The sequence below is a fragment of the Carica papaya genome, chromosome 4 (assembly GCF_054855325.1).
Source record: "Carica papaya isolate Zhongbai chromosome 4, ASM5485532v1, whole genome shotgun sequence".
Classification (NCBI taxonomy): Eukaryota; Viridiplantae; Streptophyta; class Magnoliopsida; order Brassicales; family Caricaceae; genus Carica; species Carica papaya.
The window spans coordinates 25,568,342-25,581,851 of record NC_142312.1 but is presented as its reverse complement, the minus strand read 5'-3'; the positions used below and the strand labels follow the sequence as shown (position 1 = coordinate 25,581,851).

At 28.4% G+C, this 13,510-nt stretch overlaps 2 protein-coding genes across 2 annotated transcripts; one reads left to right on the top strand and one right to left on the bottom strand.

Annotated features, from left to right (window-relative positions):
* Positions 1 to 3,998: 3,998 nt before the first annotated feature.
* LOC110812566 (cytochrome P450 72A397-like) lies at positions 3,999 to 6,390 on the bottom strand. The gene is made up of 5 exons (XM_022039376.2): positions 5,928 to 6,390; positions 5,600 to 5,817; positions 5,245 to 5,489; positions 4,754 to 5,135; positions 3,999 to 4,606 (listed from the first exon to the last, which is right to left on the bottom strand). The coding sequence occupies exons 1-5, from the start codon at positions 6,187 to 6,189 to the stop codon at positions 4,181 to 4,183; spliced, it is 1,533 nt and encodes a 510-aa protein (XP_021895068.2). The 5' UTR covers positions 6,190 to 6,390; the 3' UTR covers positions 3,999 to 4,180.
* A 3,542-nt stretch (positions 6,391 to 9,932) lies between these two features.
* Positions 9,933 to 12,961, top strand: LOC110812521 (cytochrome P450 72A15-like). The gene is made up of 5 exons (XM_022039314.2): positions 9,933 to 10,362; positions 10,884 to 11,107; positions 11,188 to 11,432; positions 11,949 to 12,336; positions 12,428 to 12,961. Exons 1-5 carry the CDS (start codon positions 10,056 to 10,058, stop codon positions 12,857 to 12,859), a joined length of 1,596 nt encoding a protein of 531 aa, XP_021895006.2. The 5' UTR covers positions 9,933 to 10,055; the 3' UTR covers positions 12,860 to 12,961.
* The last annotated feature ends 549 nt before the right edge of the window (positions 12,962 to 13,510 follow it).

The window sequence follows — 13,510 nt, the reverse complement described above, 5'->3', positions numbered from 1 at the left end:
TTTCTTGTGAATCGAGTGAAATTGAACAAGTCAATCAAGTTTCTGACTTTTTGAGCCTGGTCTGGATACAAGTCAAGATCAACTTTTCTTTTTTCTTTTTCAAAAGGTTATTTTGTACTTTTCAAAAATTATTTCTTACCTTGTTAATGTTAACTTCGTGATTGTTATAATATTTTAAATTTTTTTTTATTATATTTAAATATTAGTGTTTATTTTTTCAATTCAATTTTTGGGTATTCATATTTATAAATAAAGGTAAATGTAATTTTTAGCCTCTTAATTTACAGTAGTGTCATAAAAGATTCCAATTAACCTAATTCTAAGAAAAAGTAGAGAGAAAATTCTACTGTGCATGAGGGAGAGGTAAAATTCTTTCTTGCTTATCAAGCGAAAATCTACAAGTCAAAAATTAGTCTTCATAAAATTTTCCAAATGGGTGTCTCTAATGACTAATATTCTCAAATATTAATGTCCCGAATGGTACGAATTTATCATGCTTCCATGAAGGTGCCTTAATATATATATATATATATATATATATATCTTCTTTGAAAATCAAGATCATTATCACCGTGGACTGCTAAAAGAAACTTAAGTAAAGATATAGACCACAAACTGAATATATATATATATATATATATAAGAACAATTTCAAAATCTTTCCAGCAGGTATTTGACTCCCCTGTATATGCAATATATACGTATGTATATAGTGTTCGTGTATAGCAATAACAGATTTAATTAAAAAAAATCTAAAGATGGACGGCAATATGATATTATATACAATAATTAATCTTGGATATGGATGATATCCTTCGTAATTGCCCAAAATGTTTTTCTTTTTGTTCTTTTGCTGAATTGAAAAAAGTATAATCTGTGGATGATATGAATGCGTATAGAAATTGACCTTTGAAATTTCCATTGTACTATTCGCATCACTTAAAGCAGTTGATACTAATCATATATTTCTAATCTGGCTCCTCAGAGATTTTTCTTTCCTTTTCTGTGGCCATGGGGAAGTTGAGCTATTATTTTTTTTAGCATATGTTTGAGAAATTGTGAATTGGTTTAAAGAAAATAGAAGTTTATTACGTTGTATGTGTTGAATTATGCTAAAAAGTATAATAGTAGATTGGATCTTATGTAATTAAATTACCTTTTTTTTTTTTTATAGAAAACTTATATATATAACTGTAATATTTAATAAAATACACGTTAACAATTATTGATATGATATCATAGTTCTAGATTAAAGAAATTATAATTCAATTATAAACTCTATTCAATTATAATTGTCGAAATAAAAAAGAAATTTACTACCGTAGATAACTTAGGTTAACCTTTATAATTGACTACTGTAGATCAATTGCAAGCTACCATTGTTGGCCACTAGTAGCAACCAAATCGATTTTCATGTTGGTGTCAGAATCCTCAGCCGTGCATTTGTGGGTAGCCGCGATATAAACAGACGCAATTGCACTATTAAATGCAGTCGTTATCAGGCGTATACGTGACCCTCTCTGCAATATTGTCACCTGTCAATATGCTATATATCATGACCCTCTCACGAGCAAATATAATCACTAGACGCAGTCGTGACCAGACAAAGATGTAGCTCTCTCTATGCCATTTTCATATGCCATGACACCATCTATCATGACTCAATGCAAACACAACCATCTTGCAACAAGAGGCAAATGCTAGATGGAGATATAACACCATTTGTCACGACATTTCTCTATTATAAGATGTAAGATGTACGATGCTCAGCTCTTTATACCATCTTCTGTCCAGTTTATGTCCATACAACCTACGCACAAAGTTTATGTTAAAAGATAATGATAAAAAATTTTTAAAAGACTTTACACTGCATCTATTATCAGACACCCTAACATTATCATTACAAGAGAACCATCATAATCCACTAGAATGTTCATCTACTCAAGATATCATACCTGACATTGATTATGAAACTAAAGTAAGTCATAGAAAACCTATATAGTATAATAATGATATGTCTATTATACTTAATAAATATACAATAAAATATATTAAATACCATTTTTATTTAGTCTCACAGTTTGTATTATTATATAAGTATTCATTATCTTATAAAAAAATTTCTTACAAGTTTAAATATTGAGTCTTTTCATAACATAATATTTAAAATATTATCTTGCAGAAATAAAAAAAAAAATTATAAATGTAGAAATGCAGACACTTAAAAAAAATTAGACATAGAAAATTGTGGGTCTACCAAAAAACATAAATCTAATGGGATGCAAATTAATCTTTACAATCAAATACAAAGTTGATGGGGCAATCAAGAAATACAAAACGAGATCGGCACCAAAGGACTATACACAGACATAAAAATTAGATTATCAAGAGGGATTAGTACTAGTAGCCAAGATGAGCCCTGTACGAATGTTGTTATCACTGGCTGTTCATTTTAATTGACAACTATAATAATTTGATGTGAAAAAAATCTTCCTACATGAAAATTAAAAAGAAAATTATATGAATATTTCACTAAAGTTTGATAAAGAAATAAAACAAGATAAGTTATGAAAAGTAAAGATTGTCATGTACAGGACTCAAGTAATTCTTAAGAGCATGGTTTGGTAACTTCACAAGAGCGATGCTAGATCTTGAATTTAAGTAGGGTCAATGAGACCATACTTTATTCATCAAATGCTTAGAAATAAATGGAGTCACAACTCTACTTTTATAAATTGATTACATTATCGTAACAAAAGATAATAAGAAAAAAAAACTCATATTAATATAATGTTTGACAATAGAATTTGTAATTAAGGAACTCGGTAAGTAAAAGTATTTTCTAATAATTCAAGTTGCTCGCTCAAAGTCTAAGATTTTTATTTCTTAGCAAAAAAACATTCATGACCTATTAAGGGACTCCAGTTAGTTAGCATGCAAATTAGTTAGTGCTTTTATTGATCATAATCACAAATTAAAAATAATATAAGAAAATTCGCAGATAAACAATGAAATGTATAAGAAATTGGTTGGGAAATTGATATACTTAACCCCCTCTCACGAGAACAGACACTGCCTATGCACTGAGTATTACAAAGTCAATTCATGCACAATCTTCAACCTTCGTAATATTGTATTACATAAAAAGGTTACTTGAAAAAGTAATTATATTAAAGAAGAGTCGTAAAGTACTTATAGAAATCTATATTGATATGAATCATGTATGGTCATTTGTTGATAGAAGATATACTAGAGAATATTGTACCTTTCTCATGAGCAACCTTAGTTGCTTGGAAAAGTAAGAAGTAAAATGTAGTTGCAATATCAAGTGCAAAATTAGAATTTTGAATAACAACATAAGGAGTATGTAAACTATTACGAATAAAAATTTTTTTAGATCTTTAAGTCAAGTAGGAAAATCTCATGCATCTATACTTTAACAACATATTAGTCGTAAGCATTGCATACAATTTGGTACAACATGACTATACCAAACATATTGAGTTAGATAGATATTTTATCAGAGAAAAACTTGATTAGTACTATAATATACCTACTAATTCTCAATGTGTTGATTAAAGTCTTAAGCAATCCAACATTCTAAATTCTTATTGATAAGTTAGTGATAGATAATATTTACTGTTCACCTTAACGAGGAATATTAAAGAAATAACAAATTAGGTGAAATAGTATAAGATTCAGTTACACCTTATTTAGTGAATTAAGTTAAATGATATAAGAGTAAATTGCATCTTATGTAATTAATTGCATATTTTTTCTACATCCTAAAAAACTTGTATATATATAGTTATAATATTCAATAAGATGCACATCAACCATTTTTGACAGTATAAATTTAATTTAAATTTTGGTTTTTGTGTGCCTTCATTAAGAAATTGATTATTTTGTTTCCTTATCTAAAGATTGATTGTGTTATTATTACTATATAAATATTAAATAATTATTAGAATACATAAATTTTTACTATAAAAGGTGTCTACATTGAACTCAATATTTTATATATATATACATATTGATGGCCATGTTCTCAGACATTTATTATAACTAACAAGATAATGTTCTTGCTTACAAAATGAAACTTAAATATGATAAACTTCCAAAAAGCACCGTATTTGATATCTTTGTCGGTATCATAATATTTACTTTCTGATTTATAGCATTAGAGCTTACGTAAAATCATATTAGCACCATACTGTGGATGCGCGGTTAAAACCAGAACAGGTGAATGAGTATAAGTTGAGGATAACTCAAACTCGAAGTGTTGCAGGATCATTGCCAGAGCTATCTTTGCTTCCATCATCGCAAAATTCTGACCAATACAGATTCTTGGACCCGATGAAAATGGAAGGAACGAGCTTTGGTTCTTTGTCGCCATTGAAACTCCTTCTGCAAACCTCTCTGGTTTGAACTCCCCGGCATCATCACCCCACAGTTCTGGATCACGATGAATCAGGATAATCGGAATGCTGATTTCAACACCAGCTGGTAGTACCAAGTTACCCAGTTTCGTTTCTTTCCCAACTAATCGAATAAGCTGCACAGCCGGTGGATATAATCTCAGAACCTCGTACAAAATCATGGTCACCTGCAACATTTCATTAATCAATTATATGTAAACATAGATGGAGAGTCAAACGCTAAAATCTACTTCTTTTTCACTCATAAAGACGATTATATGTAACGACGAGGAGTATATGTGTGTGTATATATATATATATATGTATATACTTACAATTTTAAGACGATTCAATCCATTAAAGTCGGGTTTGTTGTGACCAAAAACTCGGAGAACTTCTTCTCTAGCACGAGATTGCCAAATTGGGTGATGGGCTAAAAGAACCATTGTCCAAACAAGCAATACAGATGTGGTTTCTTGACCAGCAAAGTAAAATATCTTACACTCATCCATCACATCTGTAAGGCTCATTCCAGTACCACCACCATTTTCTTGAATCTCTCTAGAATTTGCTTCCATTAATGTACCCAGTAAATCATCATTATCAACCTCCCCTGCTTTCATGGCCTTCTCTCGTTTATTGATGACCCCTTTTAGCGAACACCTTATCTCTGTGTCACATGCCTTTAGCTTCTTGTTAAGTTTAGTTGGTAGAAACCTATATATGTATAATGAGATGTCACATGTACATAAAATTTAGTATTAGTTTATAAGGAGGCTACTTAATTATTGAAATATATGATTTTAGTAAAAAGCGTAGTAGTTACCTCCACCCGGGAATGTAAACAGATTGTATAAGTTGTTGCGTGAGATAGCGAAGTTGGTCTATGAGGTGAAAAATTCTCTTGCCTTCTTCGTAGCTGCTACCAAATGCTGCTCGAGAAATCACATCGCTTGTCAAGTTTACAAGACAAGGCCACACATCTAACTCGCACCATCCCTCATTAGATACCATCTCCTCCCATTTGCTGATCATTTCACTACAACTTTGGTGGAATGCAGGAACCATATTCTGTAATTGAACAAAAAATATATATCTTTTTTAATATAAAATTAAAAACCAACAAGAGGGGATTAGTAAAAGTTAGAACAGGAACTGATCATCATGTAATTAAAAATTACCTCCAATTTTTTAAGATGAAATGCTGGATTAATAATCCTTCTATGTTTAGCCCATTTCTCTTCCTCATGATTTACGAGTCCGGTCACCAGAACTCTGGTTAGAGGATTTGTATTTGGTTTACGGAAATCATAAATTTTGGTTAACACATCTTTAATCAGCCCTGGATTCATTAAAGTCACTCTTGGCCTTGGTCCAAACCAAGCAAAAGAATTCTTCCCTGCACCAACCATACACACATATATATATTTATATTTATATATAATAACCCATGATATATATATATATATCTCTAGTATTTGTACATATAATCATGATTATCATACTTACCATAATTCTTGACCGTCTGACACAAGAATGGAGTGACATACGATGCAATATCGTCACTTAAACTGATTGGTTTGGATCTTGCTCGTCTTATCATCTCGGAATTTTCTATGGTGTCTCCATAGAGAAATCGATAAGGGTTGCCGTCGAGACCTTGCTGCCGCAGACATCTTTCAAGCTTCTTTGGCCTCAACCAAACCCAGTCTAGAACCCGCCAGAAAGATACCAAGATGGTGGCTGAAACTATTGAGATTACTAATACCATTTTTCTTTAAGCTGTGAGTATGTCAAGTCTTAAAAAATGAAGACGATATACAAATGTAAATTTTCTTGGCTTTTAAAAACTAAAAATAGCTTTATTGATTTGAGAAAGACCATTTTGTCTGAGCAAGAGCAATAACAAGATATTCTTACGCGTGCTCCAGAAAGACCAAAGATATACGGTGAGAAATTTTTGTGTAAAAAATTTATATATTTCAATAACTAAGAGTCATATATTTATATTTAAATTTTTAAAACGTAGATATATAAATTTTTTATAAAAAATTCTCACCGTATATCTTCTGTTTTTCTTGAGTACACGTAAGTAATATATAATTCAATTGGAACTGAAATTATCTGAAAAAAAAAAAAAAAAAAAAAAAGTGATAACTAATATTGTTCGTTCATTCTGTTTTGCTTTTGGTAATATTGCTTTCTTAATGGTAATAAAATATTTACAATTATAGCAATAAATGATTTTAAAATCTGTTGTCATGTTTGAATAATTTTGGGTTTTTTTTAAATTTGGATGCAATCAAATTCAAAAGTTAAAAAGAAAAAATTTGTATATTTGAAAAGTGGAACCAAAATTCATAATTGTTAATTATTCCAACATAATCTAAACCACCTACTCTTTAGAAATTAATTATTTTAATGTAATTTAAATATATATATATATATATATATCTTAGGTTGTAAATAAATATAATACTTAATATTTACCTACCGTGTGTTAAGAAAAAGAGTTCTTTTTTTTTCTATTAAAAAAAAAATTACGAGTAATTTATTGAGAAGCCTGTAATTCAAGAGAAAGAAGGAAGAAGAGAAGGTGCTGCAGCCGCAAACGACACCGTCTCAGCGGAAATGATAACGGGCTGGGCCCCTTTAGTTCTGGGCCGAAGAAAAAATAAAAAGAAATTGAGTGGGCTTTAAATAGAATTGGACTGGGCTTTAAGCGTCTTAGACTTGGCCTATTGATATTCTTTAATCATTCTTGCTAATAAATAATTAATTAGATGGGTTTACAGATAGAAAATTAAAATTAAAAAGAAGATTAGCAAAAGGTCAGAACAAAAAAAAAACCAAAAAAAAAAAAAAAAAAAAAAAAAAAAGGAAAAAACCAACAGACAGAACGAGGGGGAAAGAAAAGCCTTTTGTACTCAGAAAACAAAATTAAAAAAAAAAAAAAAAAGAGAAATTAAAAATGTAATATTAAATCGTAAAGTATATATTAATTAATAATACATTTCTTATTTTAATGAAAGAGGAGTCTATTATTATTCTCCCTAGCTATAGCATTTCAGTGCTAGAGAAGTAATATAAGGATCAAAAAACAAGTTTTAATATATATCTATATGTTCTCTCTTATAAACCTGTAAATAATTAATTACAGCACACATCTATATGTATACATATACATATCTGTAGAGAATAATTTTTTTGAGGAAAAAAAAAAAATGTAATTGGGTACTTTTTCTTTTGCTCAAAAGTGGTTGAACAAGATAGAATCTTTATTTTATTAATTATAATTTATGTTATGCTATGTATGTAGTATTTAATTTTTAGATTCTCAATCACTCGTTCAAAAAAATATATATATATATACTCAATAAAAAAATATACAAAAGTTAGCACAAGATGAGAAGAGTGCCCGAGCTAATATACGTATATATGTTGTGCTCATTATTAAGAATAGATACTAAACCTAATCTTAGCCGCACACATAAATAAATAAATAAATTGAAGAATCGTACATTACTTGAGAGGATTGCATATTATACTCCAAAAATAATTTATTGAAATTCTATATTTTTATAGTTTTTAGTAATTATTAAATTATTTTTGATTAATTAATTAATTATTCTTATTTGGTTGGTTCATAAAGAACTTCCCACCTTTTTATATGATTGTGGGAGTTTGATTCTTAAGTTTTGCATTTTGTGTGTTCAACATAAAAATTAGATCAATTTATGTTGTAATGAATAATAATCTATATTAATTAAATATTTAATTTACTGTCATTATTTATTAATATATTGATATAGTTACAGTAATTAAATTGAAATAAATTTTAACAAATTTATTAATTAAAAATAAATATTAAATAATATGTATAAATTCTCTTAAATTATAGATTAAAAGTAATAAAAATAATATTAAAAATATTTAGATATAATATAATAGGTTTAACATTTTTTTTTATGTGAGAAAGAATTAAATAACAAAAACTAGATTATATTAAAAAAAATATATTATACATCAAATTATAAAAAAATAATATTAATGATTTTTTTTTATAAAAAAAAATAATTTATTATATCTATTAATTCAGTTCAGTAAGTAATACCAAAATGTAAAGTTGAGGTGAAGAAGGAGAGAAAGGAAAAATAATAATAATAAACAAGTGTACTGCAAACTTTACCTTAAAAAGAGGAATTAATTATTTAATAATGAAAGACAAGTCTATGATTCCGTCTACCACACTAGGAAGGTCCCCAACACCAAAGTTTATAAAATAATTTATTTTCCTTAAACCTTACAACTATGTATATCTATTTACTTCACTTTAATTCTATTTTTGTTTTTGTTTTTGTTTTTTTGAAATTTTTTTTATTAATATATTAATAAATTAAAATTTTAATTTTATTTAATTAAATATCATAAATCGATCACTATTAAACGATAATATACTCACTAAATAATAAATATTTATTTTTAATAAAATTCGAATTCATAATATTTAAATAAAATATAAAAATATTTTGTTATCATAACATAATTATATAAGTTATTATAAATACTTTATATTATGTTATGTAATTCTAAACAGGTGATGGTGTATATTTTATAATTTTTTCAAAATTTTTGTAATTTTGTCATTGAAGGTAGGCACTATATTTGTTTTCTCTTGTGATTTTTTTTTTATATAAACTTTTTAGTTTATTTAATTAAAAAAAGTATTTTTTTTTTTCAAAATAAGATAATTCATTTGGTTGAATTTAATGATTATGCCAAAGGCAAAAAGTCAAGATAATGAGAACTTTAATTCTATTTCATGCATAATTTATACTGAGTACTTCGTCCGTCTGAAACCTAAAGCTTCATATAGTTCAACGCGAATGAATCTTTCTATTAGAAAACCTAATCATATAGGTATTAATAGTGTTTTTATAGATGAAAGTAGTAAACTTTCAGTAATTTTTTTTAATGAAAAGAATAGGATTTATCGAGTCGAATTGGCTTCAACTTTTGGGAACTATAAGGAAGTTTTAATTTTTTTTTTTTTATTTTCTAAATAATAATTTCATTTTATTTTAAACAAAAATTTAAAATAAGAAGAACAATTAATGTTTGTTTGTTCTTTCAAGAATTCCAAGGGACTAAATTTCTTTCTGTGTGTTTTTTTTTTTGTTTTCTTTTGTAGATCAATTTGCAAAGTTGTGGGGTAAAGTCTTCCCTTTTGAGCTTTTTAAGATCAGTTTCCTCAGATAAGTTTTTTTGCCCGCTGATTTATTCTTTTACTTTGGATTGTGTATATCTAATCTATATGTGTAAGTGTGTATGTCTGTGTGTGCATACATATATATATATATTTGTCAAATACTTATTCCTGGTATGTTTATTTATTTCTGTTGAATTTTTTATTCATAACATCATTTATTTTTTACTATAAGGATTTTACTTTTTAGAGAATCAATTGTTACATTATTTAGATACGAATTTCTTACAAATTTGTAAAATACATTAATTTTGTTTTGGTGCATTTTCTTCACTATAAAAAGTCTCTTCCTCCCTCCCTCCCAAACACATATACGTACACCTTCACCTTCCCCCTCTTTCTCTGTCTCTAATCTCCATCAGTAACACAGAATGAAGTTGGTAATGGAGAAACCAGTTGCCATTAATGGAGGTTGGATTGTTCTGGGTGCAGCAGGTGTAGTGCTCTTAATGTTCACATGGGCATGGAGAGTTCTCAACTGGTTGTGGTTCACGCCCAAAAGACTAGAGAGGTGTCTCCAGCAGCAGGGTTTTTCCGGCAACCCTTACCGGCTTCTCGTCGGAGATATGACGGAGAACTCTCAGATGATAAAGGAAGCCATGGCCAAGCCCATTTCCCTTACCGATGATTGTGCACCACGTGTCTTCCCCTTTCTTTATCACATCGTCAAAACATATGGTTAGTAAGAATACTTACAAAAAGTTTCAATCTATACATGCATCCAAATATATTTTTCAGAATATATAACAATTAATATTATATGATTTTGAAAAATTTTTTTTGTTAGGTTCACTTTTAATTTTTCATAAATAAAATTATTTACTATTACTTAAATATTCATATTTTTATAATTTAGCTGTATGATTAATATTTTTATCTTTTTTCTTTATGATATTATGACTTTGAAATCATATTGTATTTTGTGTGTGCATTCTTGTTAGTTTGGAGTTTAATTGTGTTGTTATTAGCGTGCAAATATTATATCAATATTTTTAAAATAATAAATATATAAATTTTTACTCAAAAAAATTCTTAATGTTCTCTTTTTATCATCTTTAGTATATTATAAGTTAATATAAAATAAAATTCTTGATGAATTGATAGGGTTGTCCATATTTGTTTACTATATGTAATATATATATATATATAATGTAAAAGCGTTAATGTTCTTTTTTTGTTGGTTTGGAAACCATGGGTAGGGAAAAATAGTTTTTCCTGGAATGGACCAGTGCCAAGGGTGACGATAATGAATCCTGAACATATAAAAGAAATATTAAACAGAATCACAGACTTCCCCAAACAAGCTGGCTCATCAAACCCTCTCTCAAGATTAGTAGGAACAGGACTGGCATGCCATGAAGGAGAAAAATGGGCCAAACATAGAAGAATCATCTCCCCTGCTTTCCACCTTGACAAGCTGAAGGTTCTTAATTAATCTCTCTTTAATCATGCTCTCCTAATTTTTTTACAATTGATATATGTTTTTTTGATATGATTAAGCAGAATATGGTACCAGCCTTCTACGATAGTTGTAGCGATATGATTAACAAATGGGAAGAGTTGGTTTCTGGTGAAGGATTTTGCGAGTTGGATGCATGGCCTTATCTTGTGAATTTAACCAGTGAAATCATTTCTCGAACAGCATTTGGTAGCAGCTACGAGGAAGGAAAAAGGATTTTCCAACTTCAAGATGAACTTGCCATTCTCACTCGACAAGTTTCACAATCAATTTATATTTCAGGATGGAGGTAACTCTTGATGGAAAAAATTTTAAAAAATATATTAATTCTAAATTACTTTATTAAAAATACAAAAAATATGAAGACGAAATTGATAGAAAAATTCAAATTTTAATTTGTAGTTGTATACATAAATTTTTAAGTTTATAAATATATATATATAGATATTAATACAATTCTTAAAATTTTAAATATATAAATTATAATTAAATATAATTCATATATCATAATTAAGTTTAATGGAGCAACTAGGTAAGAAAATTTTAAAAAAACATATTAATTGTTATATTTATAACCTATATTTAACTTAATTTCTTAATAAAACAAAGAATGTAAATATGTTGAAATTTACAAATTAGTATCTTCAACAATTCTTTTCTTTTTTTTTTTTTTTGATTTTTTCTATTTCACAATTCGGCTGAATAATACTTATATTGGATGCTTTCTTTGCAAACTTAGAAATTGAACCTGATTAATATTGATAATCTTCATGCATGCAAATATTATATGTATATATATATATAGGTTTGTACCAACGAAGTTTAATAGGAAGATAAAGGCAGTGGACAAAGAAATACGAGCTTCACTAAAAAAGATGATCGAAAACAGAGAGAGGGCCATGAAAGCAGGAGAAGTTTCCAACGATGACTTACTAGGTATATTAATGGAATCTAATTCTAGAGAGATTCAAGAACATGGAGATAACAAGAATGTCGGAATGAACATGGCGGATGTAATCGACGAGTGTAAGATATTTTACTTTGCGGGACAAGAGACAACCTCTGTGTTGCTCGTTTGGACAATGATCCTTTTGGCCAGCCACACTACTTGGCAATCTCGTGCGAGAGACGAAGTTTTCAAAGTTTTTGGGAACAAGAAACCTGACCTTGATGGACTTAATCGCCTTAAAGTTGTAAGTACATATACCTATATACATATATGTTATGACTTCATCAGCTTCTTGATTATGATCATTAAAGAATAATATATATATGTACGTTTAGGTAACGATGATCTTGTATGAGGTGATGAGATTATACCCACCAGGAACGATGCTTCTTCGATCAGTCGTGAAAGAAACGAGACTTGGAGATCTGTTATTACCAGCAGGAGTGAGCCTGGCGTTACCCATAATCCTAGTTCACCATGATCGCGAGTTATGGGGTGATGACGCAATGGAGTTTAAACCAGAGAGATTTGCAGAGGGAGTTTCGAAGGCGACGAAGAATCAAGTTTCGTTCTTTCCTTTTGCATGGGGTCCAAGAATATGTATTGGCCAAAACTTTGCTCTTGCAGAAGCAAAAATGGCGGTGGCAATGATCCTGCAACGTTTCACGTTTGAGTCATCTCCATCTTATACTCATGCTCCTTGCATGGTTTTGACTCTTCATCCACAGTTCGGTGCTCACTTGATATTGCGCAAGTTTTATCCATGAGTAATTTGCTGGAAAACTATTATTAGGTGTTGCAAAGAGATTGTTAATAATAATATTCTATAATCAATATTTAAGATATGTTAACAATACGTATTGGAATAATGTTGCATAAAATTTTATTGATGTATATATATATATATATATTTGAGTAATTCTGAATTGGGTTTTACTTATATGTATATTATTATTTAAAAATTATTTTAAAAATTATATTATGATTAGTATTCGTATGGTACCATATTTTGAGAGATTAATTTAAATATTTTTAAAAATATAATAACTAATTTAATTAAAATTGAGATAAATAAAATCTATATTTTATCATTTAAACGTTTACCAGCATCACTTGTATATGACTTGACCTATAAAATTAATCATATGTTAAGAGCTCTTCTTATCTCTCTATGCATGCGGCCATCCACCTTTGGTCTCATCTTTAGCTTTTATTCAAAGGAAAAATAAAGAGGAAAACATTATAGTTCCCCTCACCCATTTTTTAAACCTAAATAACTTAATATATTAGGAATGACTATAAATTTATGCCCTTAATTACAAAAGTAATATTAAAATAACTATTAAAAATTATTTTTAATTGAAAATTATTTAATATTTAATAAAAATAATTGTGAATCTTGTTGTTACTTACAAAAA

Coding starts and splice junctions, on each gene's coding strand:
- LOC110812521 (XM_022039314.2), top strand. CDS start 10,056: ATGAAGTTGGTAATGGAGAAACCAGTTGCCATTAATGGAGGTTGGATT. Junction 11,433..11,948: donor ATTTATATTTCAGGATGGAG/GTAACTCTTGAT, acceptor ATATATATATAG/GTTTGTACCAACGAAGTTTA. Junction 12,337..12,427: donor GACTTAATCGCCTTAAAGTT/GTAAGTACATAT, acceptor ATGTACGTTTAG/GTAACGATGATCTTGTATGA.
- LOC110812566 (XM_022039376.2), bottom strand. CDS start 6,189: ATGGTATTAGTAATCTCAATAGTTTCAGCCACCATCTTGGTATCTTTC. Junction 5,136..5,244: donor GTTTACATTCCCGGGTGGAG/GTAACTACTACG, acceptor ATACATATATAG/GTTTCTACCAACTAAACTTA. Junction 4,607..4,753: donor GATTGAATCGTCTTAAAATT/GTAAGTATATAC, acceptor GAAATGTTGCAG/GTGACCATGATTTTGTACGA.